The 19,354-nt window shown below is 36.7% G+C and overlaps 1 protein-coding gene and 1 pseudogene across 7 annotated transcripts in view; both read right to left on the reverse strand.

Annotated features, from left to right (window-relative positions):
* LYST (lysosomal trafficking regulator) overlaps window positions 1-19,354 on the reverse strand; it is a 248,660-nt gene that overhangs the window by 87,331 nt on the left and 141,975 nt on the right. For all 7 annotated transcript variants that reach the window (XM_077168415.1, XM_077168413.1, XM_077168412.1 and 4 more), the window contains one exon: window positions 16,543-16,749. In XM_077168415.1, coding sequence (XP_077024530.1) covers window positions 16,543-16,749 — 207 coding nt within the window. The remainder of the gene's footprint in view (window positions 1-16,542; window positions 16,750-19,354) is intronic.
* On the reverse strand, window positions 24-16,530 carry LOC143690785 (DENN domain-containing protein 10 pseudogene; annotated as a pseudogene).

The following is a 19,354-nucleotide window of genomic DNA, read 5'->3' on the forward strand; positions in this document are numbered from 1 at the left end:
TTATCAACAGTAACAAAAAGAAAAAATGAAGGTAAAATCAGTAGGAATTCATGATTTACACTTCTTCCAAAAATACATATATTACCTCACTTTGCCCACTAAAAAGAGCTGGAAGAAATGACAACCCAGTAATAACAAATGTACTAAGCACCTAGATTTGTAGTCTCTAACTATTGTATCTCATTAGAAGGAAATGGGGGAATAGAAGAGTCAAGATGGCAGCTTAGCAAGGTTCGGATTTAATTTGTCCTCCAGAACAAATACTAAATAACCAGGAACAGTACAGAACAGCTCCTGAGGTCACGTCAGTGACTGGACACACAATGTACCCCAGTCTGAACCAGCTGCGAGCCCCCCAGAACCATGAGTTCCCCAAGCCGAGGTGGCTGGCGCCCCTCCCCCACAAGCTACTTCCCAGAGGGGAAAGGAAAGGGACTTAACAAGCAGCAGGGGCTGAGCACAACTAAGCTTCAAGTGTGGAATTAATTCACAAATTCTGACTACTAAAAATAGGCCCCCAGCTCAGGTGAACCTCATCAAAGTGGAGGTTGCTGATTTTTGCCCCAGCGCTAAGGGGGCAGGGCTGATGGAAAAAGAAAAAAGAAAGAAACAGTGGTTTGTGTGGCTGTGTTTCTACTTCTGGATACAGTGGCAGGACTTCTCAGGCTGCAACTTCCCCAAGCATAGGCAGAAACAAGCTTCTTTGAGAGCTTCTCTGGAGCTGGTGCCTTTCCCAGGGGAGGGGTGAGGCCCAACTCAGGTGGAATCCCTCCATCAAGGAATTCAGATCCCAGGGCTTGGTAATTTGAAGCCATTAAAACCAATCTACAACCTCTCCTCTGTTTCCTCCACACCCCAGCAGGGAGAGTCTGCCAAAGTTAAAGGTACTGCATCATCTTATGCTGGTGGGTCCTGCAGGCAGACAAGCACCACATACTGGGCAGGATAAGAAAAACAGAGTCCAGAGACTTCACAGGAAAGTCTTTCAACCTGCTGGGTCTCACCCTCAGGGAAAACCGATGCAGATGACTCTTTCCTCCTGATAGGAGACCAGTTTGGTCTGGGAAAATCCAGCTGGGGTCTATAATACCTAAGTAGACCCTCCTAAGGGTGGAGGGGGGAAGGGCATCAAACAGGCAGGGCAAGAAAAAAAAACAAGAACTGAAAAATTCTCTGTTAAACAGAACCTAAGCTAGAGGTCCAGAAAAAGCTGAACTGAATGTCAAAGAACAGGCAGACAACAAATTCATGCAGCAAGAAAACCCTAGGTAAAAAAGTGAAAACAATCTCCAGAATAAACTATTTAAGGTAATTAAATGCCTAGACACCAGCAGAAAATAACAAATTACACTAGGAAAACTGAAGATATGGCCCAGTCAAACGAACAAACCAACAATTCAAATGAGATGCAGGAGTTGAAACAATTAATTCAGAATATTCAAACAGACATGGAAAATCTCATCAAAAATCAAATCAATGAATGGAGGGAGGATATAAAGAAGGCAAGGAACGAACAAAAAGAAGAAATCAAAAGTCTGAAAAAACAAATCACAGAACTTATGGGGAAAAAAGGCACAGTAGAAGAGAAGAAAAAAGCAATGGAAACCTAAAATGTTAGCTTTCAAGAGGGAGAAGATAGGATTAGTGATCTGGAGGACGGAACATCTGAAATCCAACAAGCAAAAGAAAATATAGGGAAAAAAATGGAAAATATGAGCAGGGACTCAGGGAATTGAATGACAATATGAAGTGTACAAATATATATGTTGTCGGTGTCCCAGAAGGAGAAGAGAAGGGAAAAGGAGGGAAAAACTAATGGAGGAAATGATCACTGAAAATTTCCCAACTCTTATGAAAGACTTAAAATTACAGATCCAAGAAGTGCAGCGTACCTCAAAGAGAATAGATCCAAACAGATGTACCCCAATACACTTACTAATCAGAATGTCAGAGGTCAAAGAGAAAGAGAGAATATTGAAAGCAGCGAGAGAAAAGCAATCCATCACTTACAAGGGAAGCCCAATAAGACTATATGTAGATTTCATAGCAGAAACCATGGAGGTGAGAAGACAGTGGGATGATATATTTCAATGACTAAAAGAGAAAAACTGCCTACCAAGAATTCTATATCCAGCAAAACTGCCCTTTAAAAATGAGGGAGACGGCAGGCCATGGTGGCTCAGCAGGCAAGAATACTTGCCTGCCATGCCAGAGGACCCGGGTTTGATTCCCGGTACCTGCTCATTAAAAAAAAAAAAAATGATGGAGAAATTAAAAAATTTTCTAACAAAAAATCACTGAGAGAATGTGTGACCAAGAGACCAGCTCTGCAAGAAATACTAAAGGGAGCACTAGAAGCAGAAACAAAAAGACAGAAGAGAGAGGTGTGGAGAAGACTGTAGAAAGGAACACTATTAGTAAAGGCAAAAAGAAGAACAATTAGATATGACATATAAAATCCAAAAGGCAAAATGTTAGAAGAAAGTACTGCCTGTACAGTAATAACACTAAATGCTAATGGATTAACCTACCCAATCAAAACACACAGAATGGCAGAATGGATTGAAAAACAGGACCCATCTATATGCTGTCTACAGGAAACATATCTTAGACCCAAGGATAAACATAGGTTGAAAGTGAAAGGTTGGGAAAAGATATTTCATGCAAATAACGATCAGAAAAGAGCAAGAGTAGCTATACTAATATTCAACAAATTACACTTCAAATGTAAAACAGTTAAAGAAACAAAGAATGACACTATGTAATAATAAAAGGAACAATTCACATAGAAGACATAACAATCATAAATATTTAAATACTGAGCCAGAATGCTCCAAAATACATGAGGCAAACACTGAAACACTGAAAAGAGAAATAGACACATCTACCATAATAGTTGGAGACTTCAATTCCACACTCTGTTATCAATGGACAGAACATCTAGACAGAGGATCAATAAAGAAACAGATAATTTGAATAAAACAACAAATGAGCTAGACTTAACAGGCATTTATAGAACATTACACCCCACAACAGCAGGATACACCTTTTTCTCAAGTGCTCATGGATCGTTCTCAAGGTTAGACCTTATGCTGGGTCAGAAAGCAAGCCTCAATAAATTTAAAAAGACTGAAATCATAGAAAACACTTTCTCTGATCATAAAGGAATGAAGTTGGAAATCAATAATAGGCAGAGTGCCAGAAAATTCACAAATATGTGGAGGCTCATCAACACACTCTTAAACAACCAGTGGGTCAAGGAAGAAATTACAAGTGAAATCTGTAAATATCTTGAGGCAAATGAAATTGAAAACACAACATATCAAAATTTATGGGATGCAGCAAAGGCAGTGCTAAGAGGGAAATTTATTGTCCTAAATGCCTATATCAAAAAAGAAGAAAGGGCAAAAATCGAGGCATTAACTGTCCACTTGGAAGAACAAGAGAAAGAATAGCAAACTAACTCCAAAGCAAGCAAAAGGAAAGAAATAATGAAGATTAGGGTGGAAATAAATGAAATTGAGAACATGAAAACTATTGAGAAAATCAACAAAAACAGAAGCTGGTTCTATGAGAAAATCAGTAAGACTGATGGACCCTTATCAAAGCTGACAAAAAGAAGAAGAGAGAGGATGCAAATAAATAAAATCAGAAATGGAAGAGGAGACATAACCACTGACCTCACAGAAATAAAGAAAGTAATGAGAGGTTACTATGAACAACTTTATGCTAATAAACACGAAAATGTAGATGAATGGACAACTTTCGAGAAAGGCATGAACAACCAACTTTGTTTGACTCAAGAAGAAATAGATGACCACAACAAGCCAATCACAAGTAAAGAAATTAAATCAGTCATTAAGAAGCTCCCCAAAAAGAAAAGTCCAGGACCAGATGGCTTCACATGTGAATTCTACCAAACATTCCAGAAAGAATTAGTACCAATCCTGCTCAAACTCATCAAAAAAATTGAAGAGGAGGGAAAGCTACCTAACTCATTCTACGAAGTCAACATCACCCTCATACCAAAGCCAGACAAAGATATTACAAAGCAAGAAAACTACATATCAGTCTTTCTAATGAACATAGATGCAAAAATCCTCAACAAAATTCTAGCAAATTGAATCCAGCAACACATTAAAAGAATTATACATTATGGCCAAGTAGGATTCATCCCAGGTATGCAAGGATGGTTCAACATAAGAAAATCAATTAATGTAAGACACCATATCAACAAATCAAAGCAGAAAAACCACATGATCATCTCGATTGATGCAGAAAAAGCATTTGACAAAATTCAACCTCCTTTCCTATTGAAAACACTTCAAAGGATAGGAATAGAAGGGAACTTCCTCTAAATGATAAAGAGAATATATGAAAAACCCATAGTTAACATCATCCCAATGGGAAAAAACTGAAAATGTTCCCCCTAAGATCAGGAACAAGACAAGGATGTCCACTATCACCACTGTTATTCAACATTGTGTTGGAAGTTCTAGCCAGAGAAATTAGACAAGAAAAAGAAATACAAGACATCAAAATTGGAAAGGAAGAAGTAAAACTCTCACTGTTTGAAGATAATATGATACTATATGTTGAAAACCCTGAAAAATCCACAGCAGAACTACTAGAGCTAATAAATGAGTACAGCAAAGTGGCAGATTACAAGATCAACACTTAAAAATCTGCAGTGTTTCTATATACTAGTAATGAAGAATCTGAGGGGGAAATCAAGAAAAGAATTCCATTTACAATTGCAACAACAAAAAAACAAAATATTTAGGAATAAATTTAACTAAAGAGAGAAAAGACCTATACAAAGAAAACTACAAGAAATTATTAAAAGAAATCACAGAAGACCTAAATAGATGGAAGAGCATACTGTGTTCATGGATTGGAAGACTAAATATAGTTAAGATGTCAATTCTACCTAAATTGATTTACAGATTCAATACAGTACTAATTAAAATTCCAACAACTTACTTTTCAGAAGTAGAAAAACCAATAACCAAATTTATCTGGAAGGGCAGAGTGCCCTGAATAGCTAAAAGTATCCTGAGGAAAAAACATGATGTCCGAGGGCTCACGCTACCTGACTTTAAGGCATATTATGAAGCTACAGTGGTCAAAACAGCATGGTACTGGCATAAAGATAGATATACTGACCGATGGAATTGAATAGAGTGTTCTGATATAGACCCTCTCATCTGTGGACAATTGATCTTTGATAAAGCACTCAAGCCAACTCACCTGGGACAGAACAGTCTCTTCAATAAATGGTGCCTAGAAAACTGGGTATCCATATGCAAAAGAATGAAAGAGGACCCATATCTCACACGCTATACAAAAATTACGTCAAAAATTAGATCTAAGACCATAAAACTGTTAGAAGAATATGTAGGGAACTATCTTATAAATCCTATACCAGGAGGCGGTTTCCTAGACCTTACACTCAAAGCAACAGCATTGAAGAAATAAATAAATAAATGGGAGCTCCTCAAAATTAAAAATTTTTGCACATCAAAGAACTTTGTCAAGAAAGTAAAAAGACATCAGTGAATAAACTCGGAGAATTTCATTGGTAACAGAGACCATCAGGAGATAGAAATAGGATAAGATATTGGGTAATGAGAGCTGAAGGGATACAGATAGTGCAACAGGACTGAATGTAAAAACTCAGAATTGGACAGCACAATACTACCTAACTGTAATACAATTATGTTTAAACACTGAATGAAGCTGAATGTGAGAATGATAGAGGGAGGAGGGCTGGGGGCACAAATGAAATCACAAAGAAAGATACATGATTAAGACTGAGATGGTATAATCTAGGAATGCCTAGAGTGTATAATGATAGTGACCAAATGTACAAATTTAAAAAATGTTTTTCTATGAGGAAGAACAAAGGAATGTCATTACTGCAGGGCACTGAAAATAGATGGTAATGAATATTGAAAAATTCCAACTAATGTGTGAGACTAAAGCAAAAAATGTTTGGTACAAAATTTATATTTTGACTAGTGTATTTCCTAATATAACTTATATAGACAGCTTAATTGAACACCATAAGTACATGGAACCTTGAGTAGGACATGAGATTTTGTTGGTTTGTCCAGAGTGATGCCCTGATAAATCCCAGAGTGATTTGAACAGTGAATAGAAAAGTATTTGCAAAGTCCTTTTCGGAGAATGGTGAGAAAGGGGGAAAATTCAACTTCCCCAAGTTGAATTCTTGATATCCTCACAAGCAGTGCGGACAACTAAAGCTATAGGCTGAACCTCCAATGTTGGAGTTTGTTCATATGAAACTTAACCCCACAAAGGATAGGTCAAGCCTACTTAAAATTAGGCCTAAGAGTCACCCCCAGGAAGACCTCTTTTGTTGCTCAGATGTGGCCTCTCTGTCCAGCCAACACAACAAGCACACTCACCACCCTTCCCCTTCTGTGTGGGACATGACTCCCAGGGTTGTGGACCTTCCTGGCAACATGGGACAGAAATCCTAGAATGAGCTGAGACTAAGCATCAAGGAATTGAGAAAACCCCTAGAATGAGCTGAGACTCAGCATCAGGGGATTGAGAAAACCTTCTCGACCAAACAGGGGAAGAGCGGAATGAAACAAAATAAAGTGTCAATGGCTGAGAGATTCCAAACAGAGTCGAGAGGTTATCCTGGAGGTTATTCTTACGCATTAAGTAGATATCACCTTGTTATTCAAGATGTAGTGGAGAGGCTGGAAGGAACTGCCTGAAAATGTACAGCTGTGTTCCAGTAACCATGTTTCTTGAAGATGATTGTATAATGATACAGCATTCACAATGTGACTAAGTGATTGTGAAAACCTTGCATCTGATGCTCCATTTATCTACCTTATCAACAGATGAGTAAAACATATGGAATGAAGATGAATAATGGGGGAACAAATGTTAAAATAAATTTAGATTGAAATGCTGGTGATCGATGAGGGGGAGGGGTGAGGGATATGGTATGTATGAATTTTTTTGTTTTCTTTCTATTTTTTTTTCTGAATAGATGCAAATGTTCCAAGAAATGATCATGATGATGAATATGCAACTATGTGATGATATAGTGAATTACTGATTATATATATGTACAATGGAATGATCAAAAGTTAAGAATGTTTGCGTCTGCTTAGTGTTTTTTGGTATTTTTAAAAAAATAAAAAAATAAAATAAAAAAGAATGAATCATAGTTCCCCAAAGAGAAATACATATATTTTTTCACTACCCACATAACATATAATAATAGATTTCTAAGCATATTTTGTATATTCACATTTTTTAATTAAAAAAAATTAACAACATAACATTTAGAAATCATTCTGTATATTCACTTTTAATTAAAAAATAAAAAATATGACATAGTTCAAATGAACTGCAAGGTCTTTAGAGACAGGTATTATGCCCTGTTTATATTCTGGCCAATGCCGTATGTTAAAAGGAAATGTAGCAACTCATACTTTGCTGAAAAAAAATCCATAAAGCCTGATTTTTTGTCCCTAGGAAAAAAAAAAAGAAGTATTTGTAAGATCCCCTTGAGGCACTTGGGAGAAAGAAGGAAGTGTTCAACTTCCCCATTTGGAGAATTTCTGATATTCTCGCAAGTAGTAGAGACAAACAAGTTAACAGGCTGACCCCTTGATCTTGGGGTTTGCCCCGTGGGACTTATTCTTACTTAAAATTGGACCTAAGAGTCGCCCCCAAAGAAACCTCTTTTGTTGCTCAGATGGGGGCCTTTCTCCCTCTAAGCCAACATGGCAAGTGAGTCATTGCCCTCTCCACTCTCAACGTGGGACATGACTCTCGGGGTGTAAATCACACTGGCAACATGGGACAGAAATCCCGGGATAAGCCAGCACCCCACATTGAGGGATTGAGAGAGCCTTTTTGACCAAAGGGGGAAGACAAAGGGGGAGACAAAACAAAGCCTCAGTGGTGGAGAGATTTCAGAGTCAAGAGGTTATCCTGGAGGTTATTCCTACACATTATAAAGATATCCCTTTATAGATTATGGTGTATTAGAGTGGCTAGAGGGAAGTACCTGGAAGCGTTGAGCTGTGTTCCAGTAGCCTTGATTCTTGAAGCTGACTACATAATGATATGGCTTTTAGAGTATGACTGTATGATTGTAAAACCTTGTGTCTGATGCTCCTTTTATCTAGGGTATGGACAGATGAGTAAAAAATATGGATGGAGAACGAACAAATAATCCGGGGAACAAAGGTTAAAATAAATTGGGTAGATGGAAATAATAGTGGTCAATGAGTTGGAGCAGTAAGGGGTATGGCACGTATGAGTTTTTTCTTTTTATTTCTTTTTCTGGAGTGATATAAATGTTCTGAAAAATGATCATAGTGATGAATGCATAACTATGTGATGATATTGTGAGCCACTGACTGTAAACAATGTATGGAATGCTTGTATGTTAAGATTCATCAATAAACAATATGTTAAAAAAACAAACAAACAAAAACCAAACAAAAACAGGAAATAGGGGATCCTTGAAAGAAAAGTTTGGTTTCAGATCTGGAAAAGGAAATGTACAAGATGAGCCTGGGACATTCTTCTGTGCCAGAAAACAAGGAAGTTAATTGTATTAACTTGTTAAAAATTAATAGGTTTGTTTCCTGGATATTCAAACACAAACATACACACACACACACACACACACACACACACAAAGTTAATAGGGTCATGTTAAAAGGACACAGCAACTTGAATTTAAAGAGATGTTAATTCAAATACCGAACAATATTAATTGCAATGGATTGAAACACATAAAATTTATTTTAAAAAATTCTTGATTTCATAATGATACTCCCAAAATAAAAACAAACAGAACAATTGGAGGTTACTATGGCACCAACTCATTATTCTAGAAATTCACAAGTAAAGGGAAAGAAACAAGCATTTATCCTGCTTTTCCTGCATAGACTGTATTTTAGGGTATCCAAATAGTTGATTATGAAAAGTTTTTCCTTATAGAAGAATCAGATCAAATATGCTAGTGTTATGAGAGAATTAGAAAAATCAGTATTTTACAACTCCTAATGAAAAAAGTGCGCCTAGACAACTATTACTAATGGCTGCTAAGTTATATAGAGAGAGTAAACTTTATGAATGGATGGATTGGGCTGAAACCATCTCTAAAAGCAGGAAAAGAAAGCCGGTGCCTCCTGACATGATGCAATGGAAAGTACAAAGAACCCCTGATAAAGCACTCTTAAAATTAAATAGAAAACAAAGAATTGGAATACAGTCAAGTCCCTACATTGAGATTCACAAAGATAGAATTAAACAAATCTAGGACATGTGAAATTCTACAGAACAAACGACCCAGTTTGACCAACAAATAAATGGAATTGGAAAACATGGTTGGAAGGGGAACTGTTCTGAATTTAAAAAGGCTTAGGATACGTCAAACAAATGCAATGTGTGGGCTCTGTTTGGATCTAGAATCAAGCAAACTAACTGTGAAAAATATATAAAGAAATTTGGGAAAATAAAGACACTGGGATATTAGAAGAAAATAATGAATTACTGTTAATTTTATGGAGGGTGATAAGTTTTTTAAAAAGTCCTTACACTGTAGAAATACGTACTGAAGTATATGTAGTGAAATTAGATACTTGAGATTTGCTTCAAATTACTACACAGGAAAAAAAGATGAGTAATGCTTATGTGATATTCTATTTTGGTTCTGCCAACTTTTATGTATGTTTGAAAATTTCCGTAATTAACCTTTTTAAAAAATCAGGTAGAATAATTTGATAATGAGTTGAAAAGGAGGTTATTGTAGTGATCTCAGCATAAGGGGTGAAAGTCTGAACTTGAATGGGAATAGGTAGCTATAAGGAAAGGGATGCATATGCAACACAGCTAATAAATGTCTGCCTTGGGTGATTAAATAGATTTGTGAGAGAAGGTAAAGTCAACATCAGCGCCAAAGTTTCAAGATGAAGTCTATAATGACACCACTGATAGAAATGTATTGGTGGAGAAGGGAAGCTGGTATGGGGCAAAAGGGTTAGAATTTGACGGATGGCAACTAAATTTAATAGAAAGAAAAGAAATAATACTACTTCAAATTCCCCACTGAAAGAAATTATGGGACTGGATACACTTTTACCCTGGAAAAGGAAGACAATGTTCTTAGTGCACCTAAGAAAGTATTACTATTGGAAAGAATATCCTAAAATATAATTTCAAAACTATAAACTTATTGGCTCCTAAAATGATATGCCAGTTTGAAACTGTTATAAAACCCAAAAATGCTATGTTCTTTAATCCTGATTCAATATTCTTGGGTGGGATCTTTTTAATTAAGTTGTTTCCATGGATCTGTGACCCACCCACTGGTGGGTGGGACTTCTTGATTAGGTGGTTTCCATGGAGATATGTCTCTACCCATTCAAGATGGGGTTCCTTACTAGAGTCCTTTAAGAGGGAACCATTTTGGAAAAATATGCAGAGCCAACAGAGATACTTGGAGATGGTTGGAGTGCCAACAGAGAAAGCAGATACCTAGGCAGGGACGTTTGGGGCCCAGCAGATGTCACCATGTGCCTTCTCATAAGATACTAAGCAAGGCAGAACCCAGAGTTGTGTCCCAGAGGAGCTAAGTGAAGGTCCACAGATGCTTAGAGAGGAAACCAGTGGCGTTAGAATCTGGAAGCAACTTCTAATGAAAGCAGACATCAGCCCTTCTTGAATCAATGTATCTTTTCCTGGATGCTTTAGTTTGGACATTTTTAGGCCTTAGAACAGTGAACTTGCAACTTAATAACTTAATAAATTCCCTTTATAAAAGCCAATATAAATGATATATCTGATTTTTCCCTAGGTATTAAAAGGAGATAACTGTCCTTTCTTATATATCATCACTTTCTTTATCAAGGTATAATTTATAAACAATAAATGAACAAATACTAAGTATTCAATTCTGTTAGTTTTTATAATGGCATACATCCTTTTAACCACTACCCTAAATGAGATACAGTATATTTTTAGAAAGCAGAACATTCTCTCATGACCCTTTCCAGTTAATTCCCCTTCTCATTGCCCTGTTCCTGGAGAGAAAACTACTGTCCTGAATTCTATCACCATATCTTAGTTTTGCCCTCTTCTTGGACTTCATGAATAGAACAGATTTTGTACTCTTGTGTTTGGCTACACCTTTGGTCAACACAGTATTTTAAAAATGTATCCATAATGGTAAATGACTCAGAAATTTATTCCTTTTTATTGCAATATAATAGTTTATTATATTAATATATCACAATTTGTTTAAAATTCTCTTGTTAATAGACATTTGGGTTGTTTCCAGTTTTTGCCAGTTATGAAAAAGATTGCCATGGATATTTTCATACAAGTCTTTGTAGAGACATGTATTTTCTATTCTTTTGGAAATATCTAAAAATGTTTAATTTGATAAGAAACTACTAAGCAGTTCTCCAAAATGGCTGAACCATTTAAGCTCTCCATCCATCATTCTTGAAGTGATAGAATTTATAGACTCTGAAATTCTTTTAAGTATTCTGCCTTTGATCATACCAAATGATTAATATTTTTTTCTATTTTAACTGACCATAAATATGTTTTTTTTCATTTTCATAAAATGCAGGTTTAATTTTAATTATTTGCCTCAGTAAAGATCATCTCATTTAGATTCCTTTCTGCCTCCACCCAAGGAGGGAGGGGGAAAAACCTATTTTTTTAGTTTTGCTTAACAAATGTCAAACACCAAGAATCAATGAAAGATCCAGTAAAGATGTAGTTTTTTGCAAGCATTTTTCTAGGTAAGGTTTCTAAGGACATCAGTTTTATTTGATTGAAAAATAGTCTTACATAATTAACATGAATTCCTATAATAAAATAGCAAGTACATAATTTAGAGCTCTATGCTTATTTGGTAATTTTAAGGTCTCTGAATATGAAAAAGGTATACAACTAAACCAGGAAAGTTTCCTTCATATGTGGCCAATCACTTTTCTGAAGTTGTTTGAAGACATTCTCTGGTCTTTTATGTCTGTAAAAACTTACTTCTCATACACCCTTACCTGTTATACAAAGTCACTCTTCAGCCATACAGACATTTGTATTAAAAAAAAAATCTAATTATTTTACTCCAGCACATAAGGGTTGGCATCTTTTTCAAAAGAATATTGCTACAGTGGCTCAGCAGGCAGAGTTCTCACCTGCCATGCTGGAGACCCGGGTTTGATTCCCGGTACCTGCCCATGCAAAAAAAAAAAAAAAAGAATATTGCTAGCAACAGTGTTAACTGAAGGATATCAATAGCTTGTTTGCCAAGTGCTCACCTCTGTGACAGTATAAATATGGATTATTAAAGGTGTCTACTCAGAGATACAATCTATGCAAAACCTTCATATAGGCAAAATGTTCAAAGGCCAAGACAATTTTTTTCCTTTACAAGAAAGTGCAACTACACGGTCTTCTGAATACTCTTCTACATAGTCCTGCAAAAACTAAGTAGTTTAGCTCAGAAAGTAAAATTTCTCATGAGGAATTAAAACTATTCTAGAAGAATACAAAGCAAAATTTTAGGCAGCTTTCTGAAAATAAACTATTAGCTCATGGCTACACAATGAAAATGGAAGTTAGAATAATGAAGGCTTCCAGGTTTGCTGTAACTTGACTAAGGACGTTTCTTATTCCAGGACATTGAGCTGTTTAAAACAATTATCTGTAGTAGCTACAGGAGTTTGTCCAACACTGACGGTAGGCAGAAAAGTAATCAGATAGGAAAAAATTAGAAGGGTTTCCAGGTGTGTTTCGGTGTTATTCAGGTCAAATTTCAATATGACATCTTCTCTGACATTTTAGTATTTTACATAGTTAGTATTTCTTTGATGTTTTCAGTGTTTTACATAGTAGAGAATCGTATGAAAGGACAGTTTTCTACCAGTCATCAGTACTACATTTTAAAATCTCACTGTTAGATTATTAGCATTTGCTCAGTTGCTGCTAGATGACAAAGGAAGTTTTCTGTTGCTGGTGGAAACCGATTTTGCTTTAGTGCCTTAAAATTGAGAGCCGGCTTTTCTCCATTGTTCGAAAGAGATGTAAATGGTGCTAGGTTGGCATAGATTTCTTTTGTTTTTAGGAAAATATCCTTAATAACTTGGCTGTCTGATTTCTCTGGATCTTCTGCAGACTGAACAATTAGCTGACAATCCTCTTTGTGTAGACTGTCCACTGTCATGGCCTCTTTTGTAAGTGGAACAATGACAATCTCACCCTGCCAGATTCACAAAAACATCAAAGGGGTCAGGTCTGATGCTCACCTCTAAGTCAACAAATCCAAACTGGGCACATCTACAAGGTATCCAGCTCATAACCATCAAGGTGCATGTAAGAATAAAGCATGGTGCAATCCTGTCCATGCCAGATCAAGGCAGGTAGAGTCTTGGAAAATTCCTGGAATCTTCTTATTCTTGGATGAAAGACAACAATTCTCTCTTCTTTAGCATCAGTACTGTGTGTAAGATACAGTTTCCATTCCAAACTGGGGTACAATGTCTTTGATGGATCCTGCAAGATATGCTTTTCAAGCACTGAAGTCTTTGTCAAGGAAAGAGCCACGTTTTTCACTCTGACATATTCCCTTTGTGAGAAGTGCAATATAACTCCCCATCACTTTAATCGGGCTCCCAGGTTTCAGGTACATTCTACACAATATCCTAGTGAAGGCAGCATTATTTCTTTGGGTTAAAAAATTTTGTGGTCAGAACAATAGAAAAATGAGCAACCTTTCTGAAACTGAAGAATCTGGGATTTCAATTGTTGTTCTATAAAACCATGTTCTTTTGTTCTAAGACGAAGGGATGGAGAAGCTTGTTTTCATCCATTAGGCAGCATTTTTTCAGTAGCAGGTTCTTTAACATTGCTGTTGTGGAAGGTAACAACCAAACCCACAGGACTTTTCCATTTGTGTCCTTTTGCACCAAGTCCCCACACCCAGGAGGATGGATCCCACTGCCCCAAGACTGGGTCCAACATGGAGCAGGCTGTGCTTTCCCATAGGCAGCCATAAATATGCTTCGAAATATGTTATATGAACTGCTATTTGAACTATTTAGTACAAATATTTCATAGATAATATAACACTTCAAAAAAAAAACCCACAGCCAACATTACACTTAATGATGAAAGAATTTTCCTCCTAAGATTAGGAACAAAACAAGGATCACTGCTATCACCATTACTAGTCAACACTGTATTGGAAATGCTAGCCAGAGCAGTTAGGCAAGAAAAAGAAATAAAAGTCATTCAAATATAAAAGGAAGAAGTAAAACTATCGCTGTTCGCAAATGACATAATCCTATATATAGAAAATCCTGAAATATCTATAAGATAGCTATTAGAGCTAACAAATAGAAAAGTGGCAGGGTACAAGATTAATATGGAAAAAGCAATTATGTTTCTATACACTAGCAATGAACAATCTTAGAAGGAAATCAAGAAAACAATTCTATTTACAATGGCAACTAAAAGAATAAAATATCTAGGAATAAATTTTAACAATGATATAAAGGTTTGTATGCAGACAGCTACAAATCATTTCTGTAAGATATAAAAGAAGACTTAAATAAATGAAAAGATATTCTGTGTTTAATACAGTTAAGACATCACTACTCCCTAAGGAGGTTCACAGATTTACTGCACCTCAATAAAAACTTTAACAGACTCCTTCACAAAATGGAAAAGCTTATCATCAAATTCATATGGAAGGTGGGAGTTCAAGGATAGTTCAGTGGTAGAATTTTCACCACCATGTGGGAGACCGGGTTTGATTCTTGGTCCATGCACTTCCCCAAAAACAAACAAGCAAGCAAAACAAAAAAACAAAATACAAAACAAACAAACAAAAATTCAATAAATGGTGCTGCAATAATGGGATACTCACATGGAAAAATAATGAAATGTAACCCTGCCATACAGCATGAAGAAAAAAAAAATTCATATGGAACTTTGCCTGAACAGCCAAAAATATTTTGAAAAAGAGCAAAATTGGTGGACTCACTTCCCAAAACTTTACTACCAAGCTACAGTAATCATAATGGTGTGATACTGGCACCAGCACAGACGCAGAGACCAATTGAGAAAACTGAGAGCACAGAAATAAACCCACACATCTACAGTGAACTTATTTTTGTGGAGTACCAAGTCCACTCCATGGGGGAAAGAATAATCTCAACAAATGGTGCTGGGAAAACTGAATATCCACATGCAAAAGAATGAAAAGTGGACCCCTGCCTCATATTATACACAGAAATTAACTCAAAATGTATGAAATAATTATAAGATTCAGAACTATAAAACTCCTAGAAGAAAACATAGGAGGACATCTTCTGGACTTTGTATTAGGCAGAGGATTCTTAGACTTTACACCACAGGCATGAGGAATAAAAGAAAAAATAGATAAATTGGTCTTCATCAAAATTAGAAGAAAGTTTACATCAAAGGAAAATGACATTATTAAGAAAGTAAAAAGACAACCAACAGAATGGGAGAAAACAGTTGGTAATAATATACCTGACAGAGGTTTAATATCTAGAATATATAAAGGACTCCTACAACTCAACAACAAAAAGATGAACAACCCAATTTAATAATGGGCAAAGGACTTAAAATAGACATCTCTCCAAAGAAGATACATAAATGGCCAATAACCAAATGAAAAGATGTTTCATTAGCCATTAAGGAATGCACATCAAAATCACAATCAGATACCACCTCATACTCACTATTAAAATAATAGAAAATAACAAGTGCCAATGAGCAGAGAGAGAAAAAGAAACCTTAGTAAATCGTTGGTGGGAATGTAAAATGGTGCAGCCATTGCAGAAAACAGTTTGGTGGTTCCTCAGAAAGTTAAGGTAGAATTACAATTTGACCTGGCAATCTTACTTCTAGGTATTATTCACAAGAGTTGAAAGAAAGGATTCAAAAATATATATGAACACCAATGTTCATAGCAGCATTATTCAAAATAGCCCCAAAATGGAAGCGACCCCAAATGCCCACCTACTGCTAAGTGGATAAACAAAATGTGGTATATATATATATATATATATGTATATACATATATACATTGCATATTCTATGTATATACAATGGAATATTATCCCACCATAAAAAGGAATGAAGTTCTATTACATGCTATAACATGGATGAACAACAAAGACACTGTGTTGAATGAAATAATTCAGACACAGAGGGGCAGGATTTGTATGATTTCACTTATATGAAAGAACTAAAATAGGCAAATTTATAGAGACAGAAAGTAGTTTATACAAGGGGTAGGGGAGAGATCATATGAGATACAACAGATAGGATATACAAGCATCTATAGAAAGGCTTCAGCTGAAATTTTTTTTGGTAAGAAAACTGTATTTATGACATTAGTCATGAATATGCAATTTAATTTCAGTTCTTCTTTTATATGATTTTATATATTACCAAAAGCTTTTACTTATCAAATGCTGAGACACTTACTTGCAAGGATGGACTGAGACAGTCTTGTAGTATTTCCTGATGATTTGGTTCACGAACTATTTCAAAAATTTGCTTTCTATCTTGTGAAGAGTGGGCTGGTGACAAAATATGTACCAGTAGTCTCCCAAGCTGCATTCGGAAGGTTTCCTTACAAGACCAGAGGATTTTAGTCCACTGCTGCTTAGAATCACTGGTTTTATTTGAACCCTTAAAAAAAAACAGGAATGAATTAGGGTCAGACTTTCTAAGCAAAAATATACTAAGTTCAACACAGTCCTAAAGATCATGGAACATATTTAATTCCAGATTTGTATTAACAGTTAAAATTAGAAAGACATATACATGGTCATTGAAATGAGAATTCAAAAGAGATGGATGAAGAAGCTAAAGTACTAAGCAATTTTAAAAATCATGTTGGGTTTAGAAATTATAAGCAAAAATAAAACAAAAAACTATCAAAGAATAATGGTAGAGTTCCCCCACCAGAAGCTACCACAATGGCAGCAGTGATGTGGCACACTCCAAATTGTGGGTGGCACACAGGGAGTATCTTGGAACCCTGGTCAGCCACACTGCAGTCATGGAACACCCTGAGGTAAGTAAACAGTTGAAGAAATGATGACTCATAGCCACCATTTGAGTATGATTTCAATCTTTTTAAATTTGTTAAGACTTGCTTTGTGACCCAGCATATGGTCTATCTTTGAGAATGATCCAGGAGCACTTGAGAAAAAGGTGTATCCTGCTGTTGTGGGATGAAATGTCCTATAAATGTCTGTTAAGTCTAGCTCATTTATAGTAATATTCAGATTCTCTATTTCTTTATCGATCCTCTGTCTAGATGTTCTGTCCATTGATGAGAGTGGTGAATTGAAGTCTCCAACTATTATGGTATATGTGTCTATTTCCCTTTTCAGTGTTTGCAGTGTATTCCTCGCGTATTTTGGGGCATTCTGGTTCGGTGCATAAATATTTATGATTGTTATGTCTTCTTGTTTAATTGTTCCTTTTATTAGTAGATAGTGTCCTTCTTTGTCTCTTTTAACTGTTTTACATTTGAAGTCTAATTTGTTGGATATTAGTATAGCTACTCCTGCTCTTTTCTGGTTGTTATTTGCATGAAATATCTTTTCCCAACCTTTCACTTTCAACCTATGTTTATCTTTGGGTCTAAGATGTGTTTCCTGTAGACAGCATATAGAAGGATCCTGTTTTTTAATCCATTCTGCCAGTCTATGTCTTTTGATTGGGGAATTCAGTCCATTAACATTTAGTGTTATTACTGTTTGGATAATATTTTCCTCTACCATTTTGCCTTTTGTATTATATATATCATATCTGACTTTCCTTCTTTCTACACTCTCTCCATACCTCTCTCTTCTGTCTTTTCGTATCTGACTCTAGTGCTCCCTTTAGTATTTCTTGCAGAGCTGGTCTCTTGGTCACAAATTCTCTCAGTGACTTTTTGTCTGAGAATGTTTTAATTTCTCCCTCATTTTTGAAGGACAATTTTGCTGGATATAGGAGTCTTGGTTGGCAGTTTTTCTCTTTTAGTAATTTAAACATATCATCCCACTGTCTTCTAGCTTCCATGGTTTCTGCTGAGAAATCTACACATAGTCTTATTGGGTTTCCCTTGTATGTGATGGATTGTTTTTCTCTTGCTGCTTTCAAGATCCTCTCTTTCTCTTTGACCTCTGACATTCTAACTAGTAAGTGTCTTGGAGAATGCCTATTTGGGTCTATTCTCTTTGGGGTGCGCTGCACTTCTTGGATCTGTAATTTTAGGTCTTTCATAAGAGTTGGGAAATTTTCAGTGATAATTTCTTCCATTAGTTTTTCTCCTCCTTTTCTCTTCTCTTCTCCTTCTGAGACACCCACAACACGTATATTTGTGCGGTTCAAATTGTCCTTCAGTTCCCTGATCCCTTGTTCAAATTTTTCCATTCTTTTCCCGATAGTTTCTGTTTCTTTTTGGAATTCAGATGTTCCATCCTCCAAATCACTAATTTTATCTTCTGTCTCTTTAAATCTATCATTGTAGGTATCCATTGTTTTTTCCATCTTTTCTACTTTATCCTTCACTTCCATAAGTTCTGTGATTTGTTTTTTCAGTTTTTCTATTTCTTCTTTTTGTTCAGCCCATGTCTTCTTCATGTCCTCCCTCAATTTATCGATTTCATTTTTGAAGAGGTTTTCCATTTCTGTTCGTATATTCAGCATTAGTTGTCTCAGCTCCTGTATCTCATTTGAACTATTGGTTTGTCCTTTTGACTGGGCCATATTTTCAATTTTCTGAGCGTGATCCGTTATCTTCTGCTGGCATCTGGGCATTTAGTCAGATTTCCCTGGGTGTTGGACCCAACAGGTTGAAAGATTTTTCTGTGAAATCTCTGGGTTCTGTTTTTCTTATCCTGCCCAGTAGGTGGTGCTCGTGGCACTCGTTTGTCTGCAGGTCCCACCAGTAAATGGTGCTGTGGGTCCTTTAACTTTGGAAAACTCTCGCCCTGGGGGAGGTTCGCCAGCTGAAGCGGCTTGGAAGAGTGCCAGCTGGCCCGGGGGGCCGAACGCGGGGAGGGTCGCCGGCCGCCGCAGCCCGGGAGAGCGCCCGTCCGAATCTCCTAGTCGGCCCGGGGCGCCAAGTGTGGGTGGGGCGCCAGCCGCCGCGGCTTGAGGGGACCGCCTGTCCAATTGTCCCAGCTGGCCCGGGAAGGAGGAAGGGAGGGACTCCGGCCACCAGCCGCCCCGGCCCGGGGAAGCCCACACCCCTCGGCGATCTCACCGGAGTGGGTTCTCTCAGCCAGTCAGCCGT

This window comes from Tamandua tetradactyla, chromosome 7 (assembly GCF_023851605.1).
Source record: "Tamandua tetradactyla isolate mTamTet1 chromosome 7, mTamTet1.pri, whole genome shotgun sequence".
NCBI lineage: Eukaryota > Metazoa > Chordata > Mammalia > Pilosa > Myrmecophagidae > Tamandua > Tamandua tetradactyla.